The sequence below is a fragment of the Typopeltis vanoorti genome, chromosome 2 (genome assembly GCF_054136105.1).
Source record: "Typopeltis vanoorti isolate ZY-2024b chromosome 2, IOZ_Tvanoo_1.0, whole genome shotgun sequence".
NCBI lineage: Eukaryota > Metazoa > Arthropoda > Arachnida > Uropygi > Thelyphonidae > Typopeltis > Typopeltis vanoorti.
In genome coordinates, this window is record NC_143550.1 from 100,252,321 (window position 1) to 100,268,193 (window position 15,873).

Genomic DNA, 15,873 nt, shown 5'->3' on the forward strand with positions numbered 1-15,873 from the left:
CGTGTAGGGGTGTTGTTCATATGTTTTGAGGTCAGGGGTGGGGTCAGTTTGGATTTTTTGGTAGATGTGTTGGTCATTTAAGATAGCTGTTATTTTGTCGTGGTAATCAAATTTGTTTGTGATGACTACTGTATTCCCTTTGTCTGCTTTTGTGATCATTATGGAGTTCATTTTTTATGATAATAGGGCTTTTTGTAAGTTTGGAGTAGTGTTGGGTTTTATTATTATTTTACTATTCATGATGATGTTTATTTTGTGGAATATTGTTTCTTTGTTAGAGTCATTCTTGAGTTTTGCTTGTATTTCGATAATGATGTCTTTGTTTTGTATGTATTTTGGGGATACATCAAAGTTTAATCCTTTGTTCGGGATGGCGATTTCTTCGAGTGTAAGGTTGTGATGCGATAGATTGATGATGGATTTGTTTTGTGTGGGTTGCGAGGCAGTAATATCCGAAGGGTTGGAAGCTGCGTGTTTGTTGTATTGGGTGTCAGTTAGTGCATACAATTTTTTTGCATGTCGAGCTTCTATTAATTGCATCTAGTCGTTGATGTGCGATTGGGTACTTTCCGAAAAAAACTGCCGATGTATGTTAGGATGGTTTTCTGGTATGTATCTTTTGTAAAGTTTATGCACCCGTTTAGGGGGCCAGGGATAGGTTTGACGGGGTACGAGCCATTTCAACAGCGTGGGTCGTCGTCGTCTTAACTCATAGAGGAAGTGGATGCTATGTCATGTCGGCTTGGTGTTTCTGCCTTTGAAGTGTTCGTGTTATTGCCTATTGGTCGGAGTTGTGACCTAATTTTTATGTTGTGGAGCTTCCAACACTCTGAGATTATGCAGGGTCGGTGGACGTTGATCAAGTACTCATCACATTTTATGGCTATTGTTTTTTTTAAAAATCACAACTATCCCACACAACTAATAAATTAGGCAAACAGAACGGCAAAAACCCATCAAAACAACCAAAACAAACTTCTCAACACAAAAAAGTTATCAAACTGCCATACATCCAGAACACATACAAAGCCTACAAATACATTTTCAAACATACAGACTACAAACTGGTATTCTCCACAAACCAAAATTTGGCAAACTTTCTAAAACTGACTAAATCTCACACACACAAAGAAATATTAGAATATCACAACTTAGTCTACAAATTTCCCTACCAAAAAAACTGTGATATCACCTACATAGGTTCTACCATCAGATCTTTATAGGCAAGACTAGAACACTTCTGTGACTGTAACATCCCTATTCCAGAACATTTAAACACTAAAAAACTCAACATCAAAAAGAAAAATAGAATACAAAGTACAGGGAAAACAGAAATAGCAGTTCATGCCCTTGAACAGAAACACACCCAGCAAATCGATAAGGCCATCATAATAGATAGACAAGACAACAAAACAATGCTTAGAATAATGGAAATAATAGCCATAAAATGTGATGAGAACTAAATCACCATCCTCCAACCCTACATAATCTCAGAGTGTTGGAAGCTTCACAACATAAAAATTAGGTCACAACTCTGACCAATAGGCGATAACACGAACACTTCAAAGGCAGAAACACCAAGCCAATAAGACATAGCATCCACTTTCCCCATGAGTTCAGACGACGACCCACTCTGTCAAAACGGCTCGCACACCCGTCAACCCTATCTCTGGCCCCCTTTTCTCATAAACCCTTCCCTTTCCTCTAAAAACAGTTTCCAATTTCAGCCCCCTTTTTCATCTTTTCCCACCCTACAAAAAAGCGCTCTGCCCACTCTTAAATATAATATATGCATATATTATATATAAAAAAAACTGGTTTTTTCAAATTAATTCTCCCACATTGCCAATCCCCCCCCCCACTCCCCTTTCAACACCATAACAGCAGAAATATGCAGACCGCAAAAAGAAGACAGGCAACATCCACGAAAAGGTATGTGTGAATTTTCTTCTATTATGCTACAATTATTTGTCTCTAAAAATATATCTGCAATGCCCTAAGAATTCTTGAGTAAAAAGCCAATGACATTAAAAAAGGGGCACTCCTAAACTGAAGCAGGCAAAATAGCTTAAGTCTACCATTGAGTCTCCAAGGTTTCATTACAATTCTCAAACTTTCATTTTTCTTTAATAATATTTTTATATTAAGTTTAGTTTACCACTAAAAGATACCTGATTCATTTTTGAACTTTCCCACACACGTTTCAATATGATATCCTATCAATAGGATACAAACTAATATCAATTTTATACTCAATCAAATCTAATATTAATGGAATATGAATATCTGTAATATATTTTAAATCATATATCCACCTAACTTGCATTCCTAATAACCCTCTTCATTTCACTCCTAATAACCTTGATCATTTTTTTTTTTAATCAGTTCAATTTCCAGAAACAGAGGCTACCTCTCCTCTCGGCAACGTAGATCAATCACGTACAGTTTTTCATTCTCACAAAACACCCCCCCCCCCTCAATCCCATCTGACAATACCCAACCTCGTGTCCTGTGGCACTTTAAAGTACTTAAGTGGGTTGACCTCCAAATCAACTACTCTTCCTTTCCATTGCCTCTGTTCTAATGCCTCTGTTCTTCTGACTCAGACACCTGCACTGAGTGAATCACAGAAATTCATTTCCCATGCTATCCAATTCTCATCCATTTACCAAGCTCTTGCTTAACAGACGATGTATGAAAGCAGTGGAAGGGGAGGGGAAAAAACACCTCAGGTAGCTTACAACAAAAGAACCCTATCCTAGCATCATACTCAGTCTATGCTGAAGTACACAATAAATGTAAAATAACCATTAGCAAAAAAACTCACCTCCTGTCCATGCCTTCTGGTCCCCTGCAAAGGTCATTGGATGCAATTTCTTCTTATATGAAGATCAAGCTCTGTATCATCGAGAGAGAGAGAGAGAGAGCACCACTCTTACAGCACACCAAAAAATAAAGCTGACTTCCTGGCATTGCTCTTTTCCTCCAAACTCCTGCACAGATGAAGGCCTCCTTCCATGTTAATAACCGAGGTACAATGTCTTTTTTTTTTTTTTTTTTTTTTTTTGCAAAAAAACACAAAGACATAAGAATGCTCAGTAAACTAGACATTGAAAATTACTTTGGTCTTAATGGCATCTCTCCAATGATACAAAACATTGTATCAGAGCTAACATAATAATCTTCTGTACTAAGCTGGCATTAATATCTCAGCACATGGAAGCAAGCATGTATACAACCCATTCCAAAAGAGAGATAAAATCTTATTGTGCCACTATCAACCAATCACCATCACCTCAATTCTCTCCAAAATAATGAGAAATTTATCAACATCCAACTATTCTAGTAGAGGTCCAAGTCCAACAGTTAATCAATTCTGCCAATATTAGATCACCATCATCATCATCAAATTCCTGACATGTACCCTCAAGGGATGTACAGGATATGATAGTACTACCTGAAAAACTTACATCACCACTAACTTCCTATCAACAATTTTCATTCAAATCAAACTGTTATCTGTCAAGACTCCAACATTATTGGATCTTATATTTCTGTCTTCTAAGGCACTTTTTACCTAATCAATCCACCTATATCTTGGTCTTCCTCTGGATTTTTTTCCTGCCAACGTGGCAGAGAACACTTGTTTTGCTAATCTTTCCTCTCCCATTCAGTTTAAGTGACCACAACTAGTTCAGCCTGAGATTAGCTCTGCTAACAATGTCAAGTTCTTTACTAATATCCTTGTTTTTAATATGATATTGCCATTGATGCCAATATATTCGATTTATTTTGATATATTTTTCGATATATTTTGATAGCACCCAATATTAGGTGCCATCAAAAAAGTACAGTGAATGTAGCCATATATTCTACTGGAGGGAGAATGAAACAGAGGAATCAGGTGATCTCATATCTGTCTGTCAGTCACATGGTGAATTTCAATTTGACAAGTTTGCTCACATAGTTGTAAAACCAGTTTTTGTGTACCAGCGTTTTACATCATTATGACAAAAATGCAAAGTGGATTGGAATTGTATAATCATAACTTCAGATCCAAACTTTTTTTTTTTCCCTAAAGCATCATAACAGAAGATGAATCTTGGGTGTATGGCTATGATCCAAGATCAAGATTCAAAGTTCACAATGGAAAGGATTCAACTCACCTTGGTCGAAGAAATCGCACCAATCAAGATCCAAATGTCAATGTCCCTGTTGACTGTCTTTTTCAATCTGGAAGAAAGTTCATGGCAGGCAGAGTTCATACCTAGAGGCACTATATTCAATTCTGAATGTCATAAAGTACTGGAATACTTGCAGAACGACATGTGTCAAAAAAGACCGCAGAAGTGTGCAAATTGTTTCATGATACGGCAAAACAATGCTGTATCACACTTATTCAACGGTTCCTACTGGACAAAAACTGTGCCTAGTTCAGCTTTATTCACCCAATTTAGCACTCTGACTTCTGGCTCTTTCTGAAGATGAAATTAACAATGAAGAGAAAGAATTTTGCATCAATATAAAAAATTCAAGTGGCCACTGTTTCAAAAAGTGGCTGGAACACTGAGACAAGTGTGTATAGCAAGCCAAGAGACTACTATTGAAAGAGATTAGTTTATGTTTAATAAACTAACACTTACACTTACTGTACTTTTTGATCACACATTGTAGATCCACAGTGTCTCTTAGCCTACATCACCCACCAATGGACCATGGAAAGGTTTGGAAAAATGTGCTTTCACCTTTGATATTTCCAGGGGTTTCAATTATGCTTGATGAGGCCTGCTTTGCAAGTTACATTTTGGTTTACCGCCACCTTCTGTAACTGGATAGCCAGCTTTCTCTCTCTCTCTGGTCTTACAGTGTCATGTTGAACAGCACCCTCTCTTCAAGCTTTCTACCATTGCAGGAGTGCCTCAAGGATAAGTTCTATCACCTACCCTTTTCTCCTATACATGAACAACATACCATCAATCACCACAAATCCTATTCACAGCTTTGCCAATGATGATACACTGAATTCATTCTTCTTTTGACAAGCCACATAATTCTCAGACATCCCAAGCTTCAAGATCATTTGCAACCAATGCCTTAAACACTGATCTGCATACCATCCTTCAATGGGGCAAGGATAACATGGTTGCCTTTAATGCCTCAAAATGAAGACCTGCTTTTTCTCTCACAAAAAGGGACCAGTTCATCTTCCCTTATCATAAGTAATACAAAAATCACCAAACATGATCAAATCTCTCCTTCGATTGACATTTAACTCCAGCTTCTTTTGGCACAAAGACATCACATCGATAATTTCCTAGAGCCTAAAAAACTAGGCATTCTTATCCACTCAAAATACTGTTTTACACCCACCCCCAGCTACTTACCTTATACAAATCCATCCCATCTTTATAATACTGTTCTGGGGGTGAGACACTTAAAACCTTTCTAAAAATACTTGCTGTCCAAAGGAGAATAATTCAGCTAACAGATGACCTTTTCTTCAGACTCGCTCCAACCTCTCTCACAGGTGCAGTGTTTCATCTTTGTTCCTTCTACAAAGTTATAGATACTTCCTGTGGTTGCTGCTCCAGAGAACTGGCTGGCAAACACCTTCCCTCCGCTTTGTTTTGCATGTTAAAACAAGAGCAGCAACTGCCCAACATCCCTCTTCAGTACTACAAACCTGCTTCTCCTCTTCCTGATTTATTTCATCTACCTCTGTTCCCCTGGAACAGCTTTTTTCAATGCATTTCCCAACAAGTTTAAAACTCCAGTTCAAGAAAAATGTAAATAGATTTCTTTTCTCAATCCTTAGCTGCATCCCCCACAGAGAGTATTGCTGTGCTATCAGGTATACTTGTATATCGTGTGTGGGATAAATATTAAAGAAAAATTCAATTTCATCTCCTGCTGAAAACTAAATGGCAACTCCTATAGGTAGAGATGACCTGCTAATGCTTATGCCTGGTATCTCCACTTGGGCCAGGCTCCCACTGAAGAGACCTCAATAAAGGTCGAAACTAGTCTGGGTTGTGGACCTTCCCTTAATGCATAACACTAGACATATCTGCAAGGAGATGTGTTTTGCATTATGGGAGATACTGAGATAGGAGAGTTGGTAGCTTGCTCCACCTTTGCAAGGAGTGCCCTGGTGTTGTACCACCCTACCTCAGTCCTGAAGATACTTTCAGGTGCAAACTTGTTTGCTCACACTTGGATAAAGGATTAAACTAAATTTATTATAAATGGTAATCACTTCCTATTTCAACCTGCCCATGTAATCTGCATTCTGAACAAGCTTGTTGTTCAGAATGCTTGATATCTTCAAGCAAGATATCACCAATTAAATCATGTATCCTCTAAGGGTTTACAGAATACTACAATAGTTCTACACAGCTAAGTTTAACATTAGTAATCTTTTTGTCAATAATATTCTTTCAAATAAGTATCACTTGTCTGCATTACAATATTGTCGGATTTCATATTTCTGTCTTCTAGGAAACTTATAATGGCATCAGTGCACCTAAATTTTGGTCTTCCTATGGTCTTTTTTCCTAACATCAAACACCTAATTGTTAAGCTTGAAGATATCACAATCAGCAATATCATAGTCAATGAGATTTGTGTCATCAATCCATGAAAATTTGTGCACCTCTTTTACTGTGGGAATATTAAAAAGTGCACATATTCTATCTCTTAATCAGAAATTCAGCAAGTTTACCATTATTATTAGCTTTGCAGTATTATTAGCTAAATCTTCTTAAAGCATTTCTACATATCTGATAATCATGTCTGTCAACTGCCTTCTTTATTGACTAAAAATTTCATTCACTGAAATTACTTGCCATTCAAAATTAGCCTTGCATTTAGTTTTGAATGAATACTATACCATTACTTCCTGTCCTTGATTGTTACTGCTTAAATATCAGCATCATGTGGTTATTATTTGAAAGTCTTTTAGTTCTTGTTTAGATAACACTAGATATGTTCATGCAATACTTCTCTGATTCTGCCAATTCCACTTTTTCATTGATGCTTCTTACACTGATGGTGGCAATATGACAATTGATTCTTCTGATTTTGAGTTTCAGTAGTTGACTTAGCTGTTCACCCCAATTCCCTGATGAGAAAAGCAGGGATCCTATTTAACCAGGAAATACCTCAGCCAGCATAACATTTCAGATTATACCATCATGTTTTTGGCTGATGCCAATACAAAATACTACTTGGTCACTAAATCCCAATCTTTGTTCATTCAGTATCCAGGTGGATACCTATAATGCAATGCGGCAAAAGGATTTAAAAGTTGAACAATAGGTCAAACCCCAGTCAGTTCTCCACATCCATTCAAAAGTTGCGAGCTTCTTACTAGTTATTTAGTTTTGACCCTTAAACAACTCAAGAATCACTTAAGTCCATTTAATGAAACCTATCAAAGAACTATTATGCATGAAATACTTGTCAGTTCATTAATGGGACATCTTAAACCACTGTGAGTGTTAATAACTGCATTTTTTTAAAGAAAATTACAGACCAAACTGAAAAATTTAATACTTCCAATATTTTTGCAAAGTCAAAGTGCCAACATCAAGGAACAGAATATAATAAGATACATGATTGCAGGCACCACATTAAGTAATGAAGAGTAAGCATGTCAAATGAGAAGTGGGCATGAAATCTTAAATAGCACCTCCTGGTTGGCTAAATTGGGCATCCATAGCTGTTGGGCTGAAGTACGGAGGATGAGAGCTTCCCAAATTTGGGGCAGATTCATGCAACCAATTTTGTTGAGGTTAGGATAGTTTCTTAAAACAAAAGCAGATTCAAGGAAAAGTCTTTCATATTTATATTTGCTGCAATGGAATAAAGTGGCTTCCTTCCAGCATATTCTATTGTTTAGAGGGGGGGGGGGTTTCATCTCAATAAAGAGATTTTTACTCTGAGTATGTATTAATTACACAAGGGTTCAATTCCAATTGGTGCAATTACTTAACCATTTCTTTAAGAATTTGGAAAATTATTGACTTGAGACCAAATAAAAAATAAATGCATTTAAGAAGGGGAGCTTAAGGGCTGAGCTGTATAACTGAGAGGAGACCTCCACATAGCCTTTAAAGGAATGTGAACAGACCACGGAATCTGTCCAATTCCTCACCTTCTCGTGGTGCACCCTGTTAGGTGCACCTGGATACTGAACAAACGAGGATGGGCTGGTAATTTTGGATTTAACTGACCAATTTGTATTCTTATTGGTTTAAACCAAAATATAAAATGATGGTACAACATCACAGAATTTCATGTCGGCTGGGGTGTCACCTGGTTAAAAAAAGGCTTCTACTTAAACAGCGAAAAGTCAGCTATTGAAACAAATCATAAAACACCACCCTAACTCACCACCAGAGTTCAAGATTGGTACTATCAACATAAGAAGCCTGAATGGCAAAGAAATGGAACTAGCTGAGAAACTGGATAAGTACCGGATCGACATAATAGGGGTTACTAAAACAAAAAAAGACAAAAACTGGTGAGATCTTTCTGAGCAATAAATACAAAATGTTATATTCAGGCAATGACAATCAAGGAAAAGAAGGAGTAGCCAAGGAAAGTGGTGATGTGGACAAATATCAGAATGCGAAACTGATGGTCCCAAAGAAGGTTCTATTAAGGTAGAATTGGAAGAATTTTTTGACTTTAGAGAAAGCAACTGACACGATGAAAAAGGAAAAGCTGGTCCTTGTTGGGGATCTAAATAGCAGAGTAGGAAATGATTGTCAGACACACAAAAATACTTTGGGAAAATTTGGAGAAAAGAGCAAAGCTAATAATAATAATAATAATGGCAAATACCTGCTGGATTTCTGCTCAAGACATGGAATGGTTATTACTAACACCACCACCATGTTCCAACATAAAAATATGCACAAATTTACATGGAGAGAAGGAGCAAGGAATAAGAAAAGTCTCATTGACTATGTTATTGTTGATAGTGATGTTTCCTCCCTGGTGCAGGACACCAGAGTGTACAGAGGATTTGAAATTAGAAGTATTCACCATTTAGCCTTGAGCAGGAAAAAATTGAATTTCATATTGTAAAGGAGAACATGTAAGAAAGTTTTAAAGCAAATGAAAGTTGAGCAGCTCTCAGACGTGAACTGTAGACTAAAATACACAAACTTATTAAAGAAAAAATGAAAGAGTTTGAGAACAGGAAGCAAACCTTTGAGAGTCGGTGGCAAATCCTGAAGAAAACATTGATTCAGAGAGGCATGTGGTGATGTTGTCTGCAAGGATAGAAAAATCAGAACTCCATGGTGAACACAGGATGTTAAAGAGGCAGTGAAGGAAAAGAAAAAAACATATCAAAAGTTCCTGGCAAATAAGTCAGCTTGTGCTCTTAGCAGTGGTCGATATCGACCACTAGGGATCGATATAACATTGTTAGGGGGGGGGGGTCGATAGAAAAGTACAGGTAATATTTAATTCGATTAACTTGGATTATCTCCATCCTGAATGACAACACAATTAAAAGTGAATCGTGGGAACAGTGACATGAATAGGACCTATAAGATGGAGCAAGGTCATGAAAATAGTTACGAAGGCCAATCAAGTAGGCCAAAATGACGTATTTACCAATAAATGGATGTCAGTGGTTCCCGCCCAGCCAGCGCAGCAGAAGCAAGATTGCAATATGCGCGCGATTGCTTATTTACTTATACTTGCACGTATTCAATCCCAGTCTCATTTTTGCGCATTGACATACAAGTGAGCATTAATGTTCTAAAATTCATCAACATACATATTACGTAATATTAAAATTACATAATGGTAAAATAAACGGGGGTCGATAAAAAGTCAAGAAACTCTTGAAGGGATCGACAGTCAAAAAAAGATTGGTGACTCCTGTCTTAGAGAATGCAGAGACAAATGTTAGAAAACTAAACACTCCATAAAACTAGCTAAACTAAAGTAATGGGAAGACTTTGGTAAGAACATAAATGTCAAGAAGGAGGAGGCAAAATATTCTGGAGATTATTCAAAAAGCTAAGAAATGGAGATAAGAGTGCTGTAAAAGGAATTAGAGATGATAACAGTGACATAAAAACTGACGAAAAAGATATCCTTGATGCATGGAGTAATTACTTTGAAAAACTGCTAAATGAAATGAGCAGTAATAACAGCACAGTAGTAAAAAAAACATTGAACAAACATACAATTGGAAAAACATATCCATACTTGAATGGAAAAAGCCATCAAAAGCCTGACATGTGGAAAGGAGTAGATGATATTCGAACAGAAATGCTCAAGTATGGAGGTATAGAAGTCTTACAGAGGCTGCACCGCATAGTTCAGAAGGCCTGGACAGAGGGACGAATTCCAGATGATTGGAGTAGAGCTCTCATAGTACCCATATATAAAAAGAAATAAAACAGAATGTGAGAATTACAGAGGCATTTCATTATTGAGTGTTGTTAGATCTGAAATAGGCGACTTCAGAATTTACCTGACGTCACCATTCCAGAATCTAACAATTTACATAAAATCACACTTGCATACTTATCTTTTAGCAGTAAAAATGTGTTTTTTGTTTATAACAACTTCCTGTATAATAATTTGTGAATTTTGTAAATTTTAAAACTTTATACCTAAGTGTCTAGCATAAATGCAAGTCAGAAAAAAAGGCAAAATAAGAGGAATTGTTAATGAAATAATGCAAGTGAAAGAATGCGAACTATTCAACGACATAGGGCAAAGATCACCCTAAATACTGTAAGATCAGAGAAATATCCGCGGGCATTACATCTTAGAAGGCACAATGACGCATACGTTTCCCGAACCAAGAAGTCCCGTATGTAAATTGGTGAAGTCACCCGAACGGAGACCAATGGGTGAAACAATGAGAAATTTCAAACTCGGAAAGGTGGGGCTCTAGGAGAGCGAATAAAACCCGCAACACGGAAGTAAATGACCCCCATTTTTTCTTGTTCCTGAGTTTTCTTTCCATGTGCTCCAAGAGTTCTTCGCGGTTCAGCTCTCATATTTGAGGGCTGACTTACGACAGAGTTCAGTATGACACCGTAGTAGAGTCGGCAAGATTACCGCAGGCTGTAGTGAGAAGTTCATCTACGTAAAACCTAGGCAGAAGTATAGTGTCCAGCCCAAGCGAGCATGTGCAACCCACGTGGTGTTAAAAATCGAGACAACCAGATTCGAGACAAAGGACGAAGGATGGCAGGAAACCGAAGAAAAAGAATAGATAAGTACCCTCACTTAATCTAGCCCTTTTGAGATTGACTAACATTTAAGAGAGCGAAATTTGTATTAGAAGAAACAGTGAAAAGTTTAAATCTGAAAAAAATGACTATGTTTTCTTGAAATGAACTCTAGGAACTTTCAACCAGATAGAGATTCTGTTATGTTTGTTCTGAGAGAGTTTGAAGAATGTGTTAAAGTGCATTAATGTTAAAAATGAATTGTAATCTTAAATGTAATATGTATTGAGTTATTGAGACATTGAATTGCTGATACTTTGAAGTAGAATATTAAAATTTATTTAAGACTGAGAGAGTGAATGAAAGGTAGTGATTTAAATTTAGAATTTGATGATCAATTTAACTTGTGTAGCATCACTAATTGAAGAAGCTGCCCCCCCCTTCGAGTCTTCAAAATTCAGGTCATCAGAATTCAAGGGGAACCAGCCTACCATTCTGGAACACAGGGGAGTTGGCCGCTGTAGGAGCCAGGGGGCATAGCCCCCCCCCCAATTCTGTAAACAGAGAATCCTAGGGATCCACTATTTACAGAACCCCCCCCACACACACACACACACTGGTAGATACATTTGCATTCATCCCTTCCCTCCTCATTAACATTTTGGAATTATTAAAAAGTTATAAAACAGTGCTAAATTAATTAGTTCAGATGACTCTGCTCTCTCTCCACTGAATTTAACCACATTCACAAAACTTTCTTAGCCAATGGCTACAATTCCTACCATATTTAAAAAAATATTAAAATCCTAAACCAACACACACCCCTCCCAATCTCCAGAACAGACTACACCAAAGATCTCACTATTCCATATATACAAACCACATCTGAAAAGCTTACAAGAACTTACAACCAGTTACAAACCATATAAAAAAATTAACATCCCTTATCCATTCCAAAGACCAGAAACGGTCCTTAGACCTGTCATATGTTTATCAGGTCACTTATAGTTGTAAACTATTCTACTATGGTGAAACAGGCAGGACTGCTAACATCAGAATTGCTGAACACAAGGACTATATCCATTTTCCATCACTACAGCCACTCAGGACTTGCTGACCATACTATGGACAAAAAAACTATACAACATGCTGGAAGGAAGCCACTTTACTCCATCACAGCAAATATAAATATGAAAGACTTCACCGAATCTGCTTCTGCCTTAAGCAACTACACTAATCTCAAGAAATTTGGTGGTTGTAAGATGAAATTTCTTTAGGATATGAGCAACACATTCAAAGGGGCATCTAATATATAGGATAGATATCCCACAGGAGTCATCTGCATCAGATCCTATAATATTAGTTGATTGATTTGGATCATGGCCAAAGCAACTAAGGTTAATGTATTATGTAAATTGTGTGTTCTGGTTAGTTTACTTGTTTGGCAGGATGTAAAGCCCAAGTTTCTGGGAGGAAAAACCTGAAATTAGGTATGAATTTGGCTAACTCAGTACAGGTATCCCTTGCTTAATGCAGTTTTGCTTAACGCAGATTTGATTATCACGGCGAAATTAATTGCGGCAATCCCTTGATATACGCAGCAAGAGTTTTGATCAACGCGGCTTTAAATTTACCACGCAAATTCTCTTAATGATCTGTGTGAGAATGTGCAAGTTTTATTTTTCCCACCAAATACAACATCATTGTTACAACCTATGGACATGGGAGTCATTGCAACTTACAAAGCCTATTTTCTTAAAAAGACATTCTTAAAGGCAGTAGAAACAACAATGGGAGAAAATGCGATTACACTCCACGAATTTTGGAAAAAATTTAACATTAAACATGCAATTGAGAACATTCATGACTCGTGAGAGCAAGTGTCTTCTAGTTGCATGAAAGCTGCTTGGAAAAACCTTCTGCCAGAATGCGCTAATGACTTAGGTTGTTTTCAAAATCCTGTGATCAACGTGGTCAAAGAAATCGTTGCAATTGGCGAAGACCTCGGTTTTAATGGTGTTGATGCAGAAGATGTTAAAGAATTATTGGATTCAAATTCAAAAGATTTCAGTGACAATGATCTTCTTGAAATTGAACAATGCACATATGAAGACAACGAACAAATGGAATGTGAAGATGAGGTTGCAAAGGAAATAACAGTCAAAGAACTGGATGGAATATTTCGCAGTTCAGAATCACTTAAGCAGCAAGTAATGGATATGGTCCAGATGTTAATTGAAGAATGCTTGTTTGCCGAGGTCTGGAGAGTCATTTTGCTTGTTATCGTAGAATTTATGGGATAAGAAAAAAACTAAAACTGTTCAAACAACTCTTTATAACTTCTTTTGATTAAAAAAAAATTGCAGTAACTAATGAATGTACAAGTATTTATTAAACATTTACTTGGCATTCATTTTTTATCTTTCCTAAAAGAGTACCATATAAAACGAACTATTAGTACAGTAATCGATCAGGGATGAATTGTACTTTTTACCATTGATTATTAGATTTGATTAAAGCGGTAACATCAAGGGATTAATTAACCCCATTAATCGAGGGATACCTGTATAATATTAACCTGATACTCATGAAGCTGTGCAAAAATAAATTTTTCTCCACGAATAGCTGCTTATATAATAGAACAGAAATATCTGAGTAATCAATCATAATTTATCATTAACTTCTGATATGTACCTTCAAAGTATGCAAGACATTATGACACCTACATAACTAAATTTATGCTTTACTAATCTCCTATCATTTATATTTATGCCTTGAATGTTGGTGAAATAGATGTGGAAGAGATTTTTTCAATAAGGATTTTTGCTTATATTTTTTGTAAGTGTATTGGTTTAAAGTTTGTTTTCTTTAACTACAGCAGCATAATTTGATTTTCTTATGCTGGTCTTAAAGGAGACTTAGACATGTCACACATATAGAGTCCTGTCTACATGCTATGTGATCTTGATAGCAATTCTCTCATATATCACATCATCCTGTCCCCCCCCCCTCCAAGAATGATATGGCAGTGTAAGTGGTAGCAGAATTAGCCATCAGATAATCAGGAAGTCTCCTGATGTGGCAGACCTGTACACACTTGGAGTAAGTCCTGAATATCCACAGAATGTCTGACTTAGAGTATCTATCTATACAACACATATAAAAGAGGCAAGGGAATAAATGCTGGAATCCCCTGCTCTAGAGACCAAACAGGGCATCTGCTACTTAATGCATCCAATAAGCAAGGTGGCAGTGTTTCAATGAATGATGATCACCTGCCTCCTTTCCAAAGAAGTTAAGGAAAGTGTTAATTACCTATGATCAGTGTTCAATAAAAATTCGGAACAAGTGGTAAATAAAGTATATGGATAAAAATACAATATATTAAGAAATTAACAAAAATGTTTGAAGTTACCTTTAGCACTAGACCCAGGTCACCATTTAATGCATTTTTCTGTGCTTGTTCTACATCCCATTTACCTAATAAAGCAGATTAGACATTAGTAGTAATACTTAACAGAACCTGTCAGCAAAAAGCATTTACAAACAGCTTCTCCAAATAACTGAATACATGGAAACATACTGATTTTTTTAAGTATGTTTTAATTTTCTGTTTTGTACATTACAAAGAAATATTTCTTTACTTACTGAACTCTAAATTACTAAGCATCAAACTGTATAACTTTAACCTGTTCTCCCTGCATCCCCCAACAAGTTATTAGGATCAAAAAAAGCATTTCTATCCCAGTTAAAATTGACAATTGTTTCAGTAATTGAAACTAAATATACTGTAACAAAATGTTTCAAGTTCAGAAACTAATGCATTTAATGTGAAGTTAATGAACAGTAATGTTTCCTTCTATATCCTACTTTATTAGTGGATGCTAATGGCAGACAAATCCAAGAGTGTAATCTATTCAATCAAACCTTAAGCGATCATATTTAACTATCTCATTTAATACCAAGATGCACTGATGAAAAATCTGTTTTTTTTTTTGTGTTTCAAAGGATGGCTGTGTAAGAAGAATAATGTCTTTCTAGAAACATCTTTTTGTTGAAGTTTGATTAGGTTTTCAATATTTCCCATCATAGAAAAGCAAAGATATGTGCTTTACAAGTGTTCACATGTTAACTCCAATCTACAGTCAACTCCTACTGTAACCAATACCGCTATACCAAACTCAGTATGACATACAACTGAAAAGTCGTAACCAAAGTCCAATTGATATAATGCTGTAGTGAATTTCTTTTGTCATAGCAAACTATCCAACTATAACAAAATACTTCTATCATCCTGACAAGTTCACTATAGTGCAAGTCAACTATGTTTAGTTATAACACTAGACAGGAGCTTGACATATTACTAACACTAAAAATCCACCTTAAACTGAATACTAGAAATAAAATTAGCAAACTGACTGGTACTTTGTTGCAAATTCTCTGCAAATAGCTGTGTTATTTTCTTTTTTCAACAGCAAATACTGTACTCTAGAATGATGTAGAGCAGTTGTTTTTCAAAGTTTTCCAACCATGACCCACAATACCCTGAAGAAAATGAAGTAGTACAATACCTGGGCATTCATAGCAAGGGTGAAACAACAAGTCCCCAGCATTTTACCTTTCAAGAAACAGTCACATTACATGGCAAAAACAAGCATTTACT

At 36.4% G+C, this 15,873-nt stretch overlaps 1 protein-coding gene across 1 annotated transcript in view; it reads right to left on the reverse strand.

Annotated features, from left to right (window-relative positions):
* Window positions 1–15,873, reverse strand: part of LOC150109288 (calmegin-like) — a 394,668-nt gene that overhangs the window by 306,550 nt on the left and 72,245 nt on the right. The window contains exon 5 of the mRNA XM_090412401.1: window positions 14,626–14,690. Within this exon, the coding sequence (XP_090268527.1) occupies window positions 14,626–14,690 (65 nt within the window). The remainder of the gene's footprint in view (window positions 1–14,625; window positions 14,691–15,873) is intronic.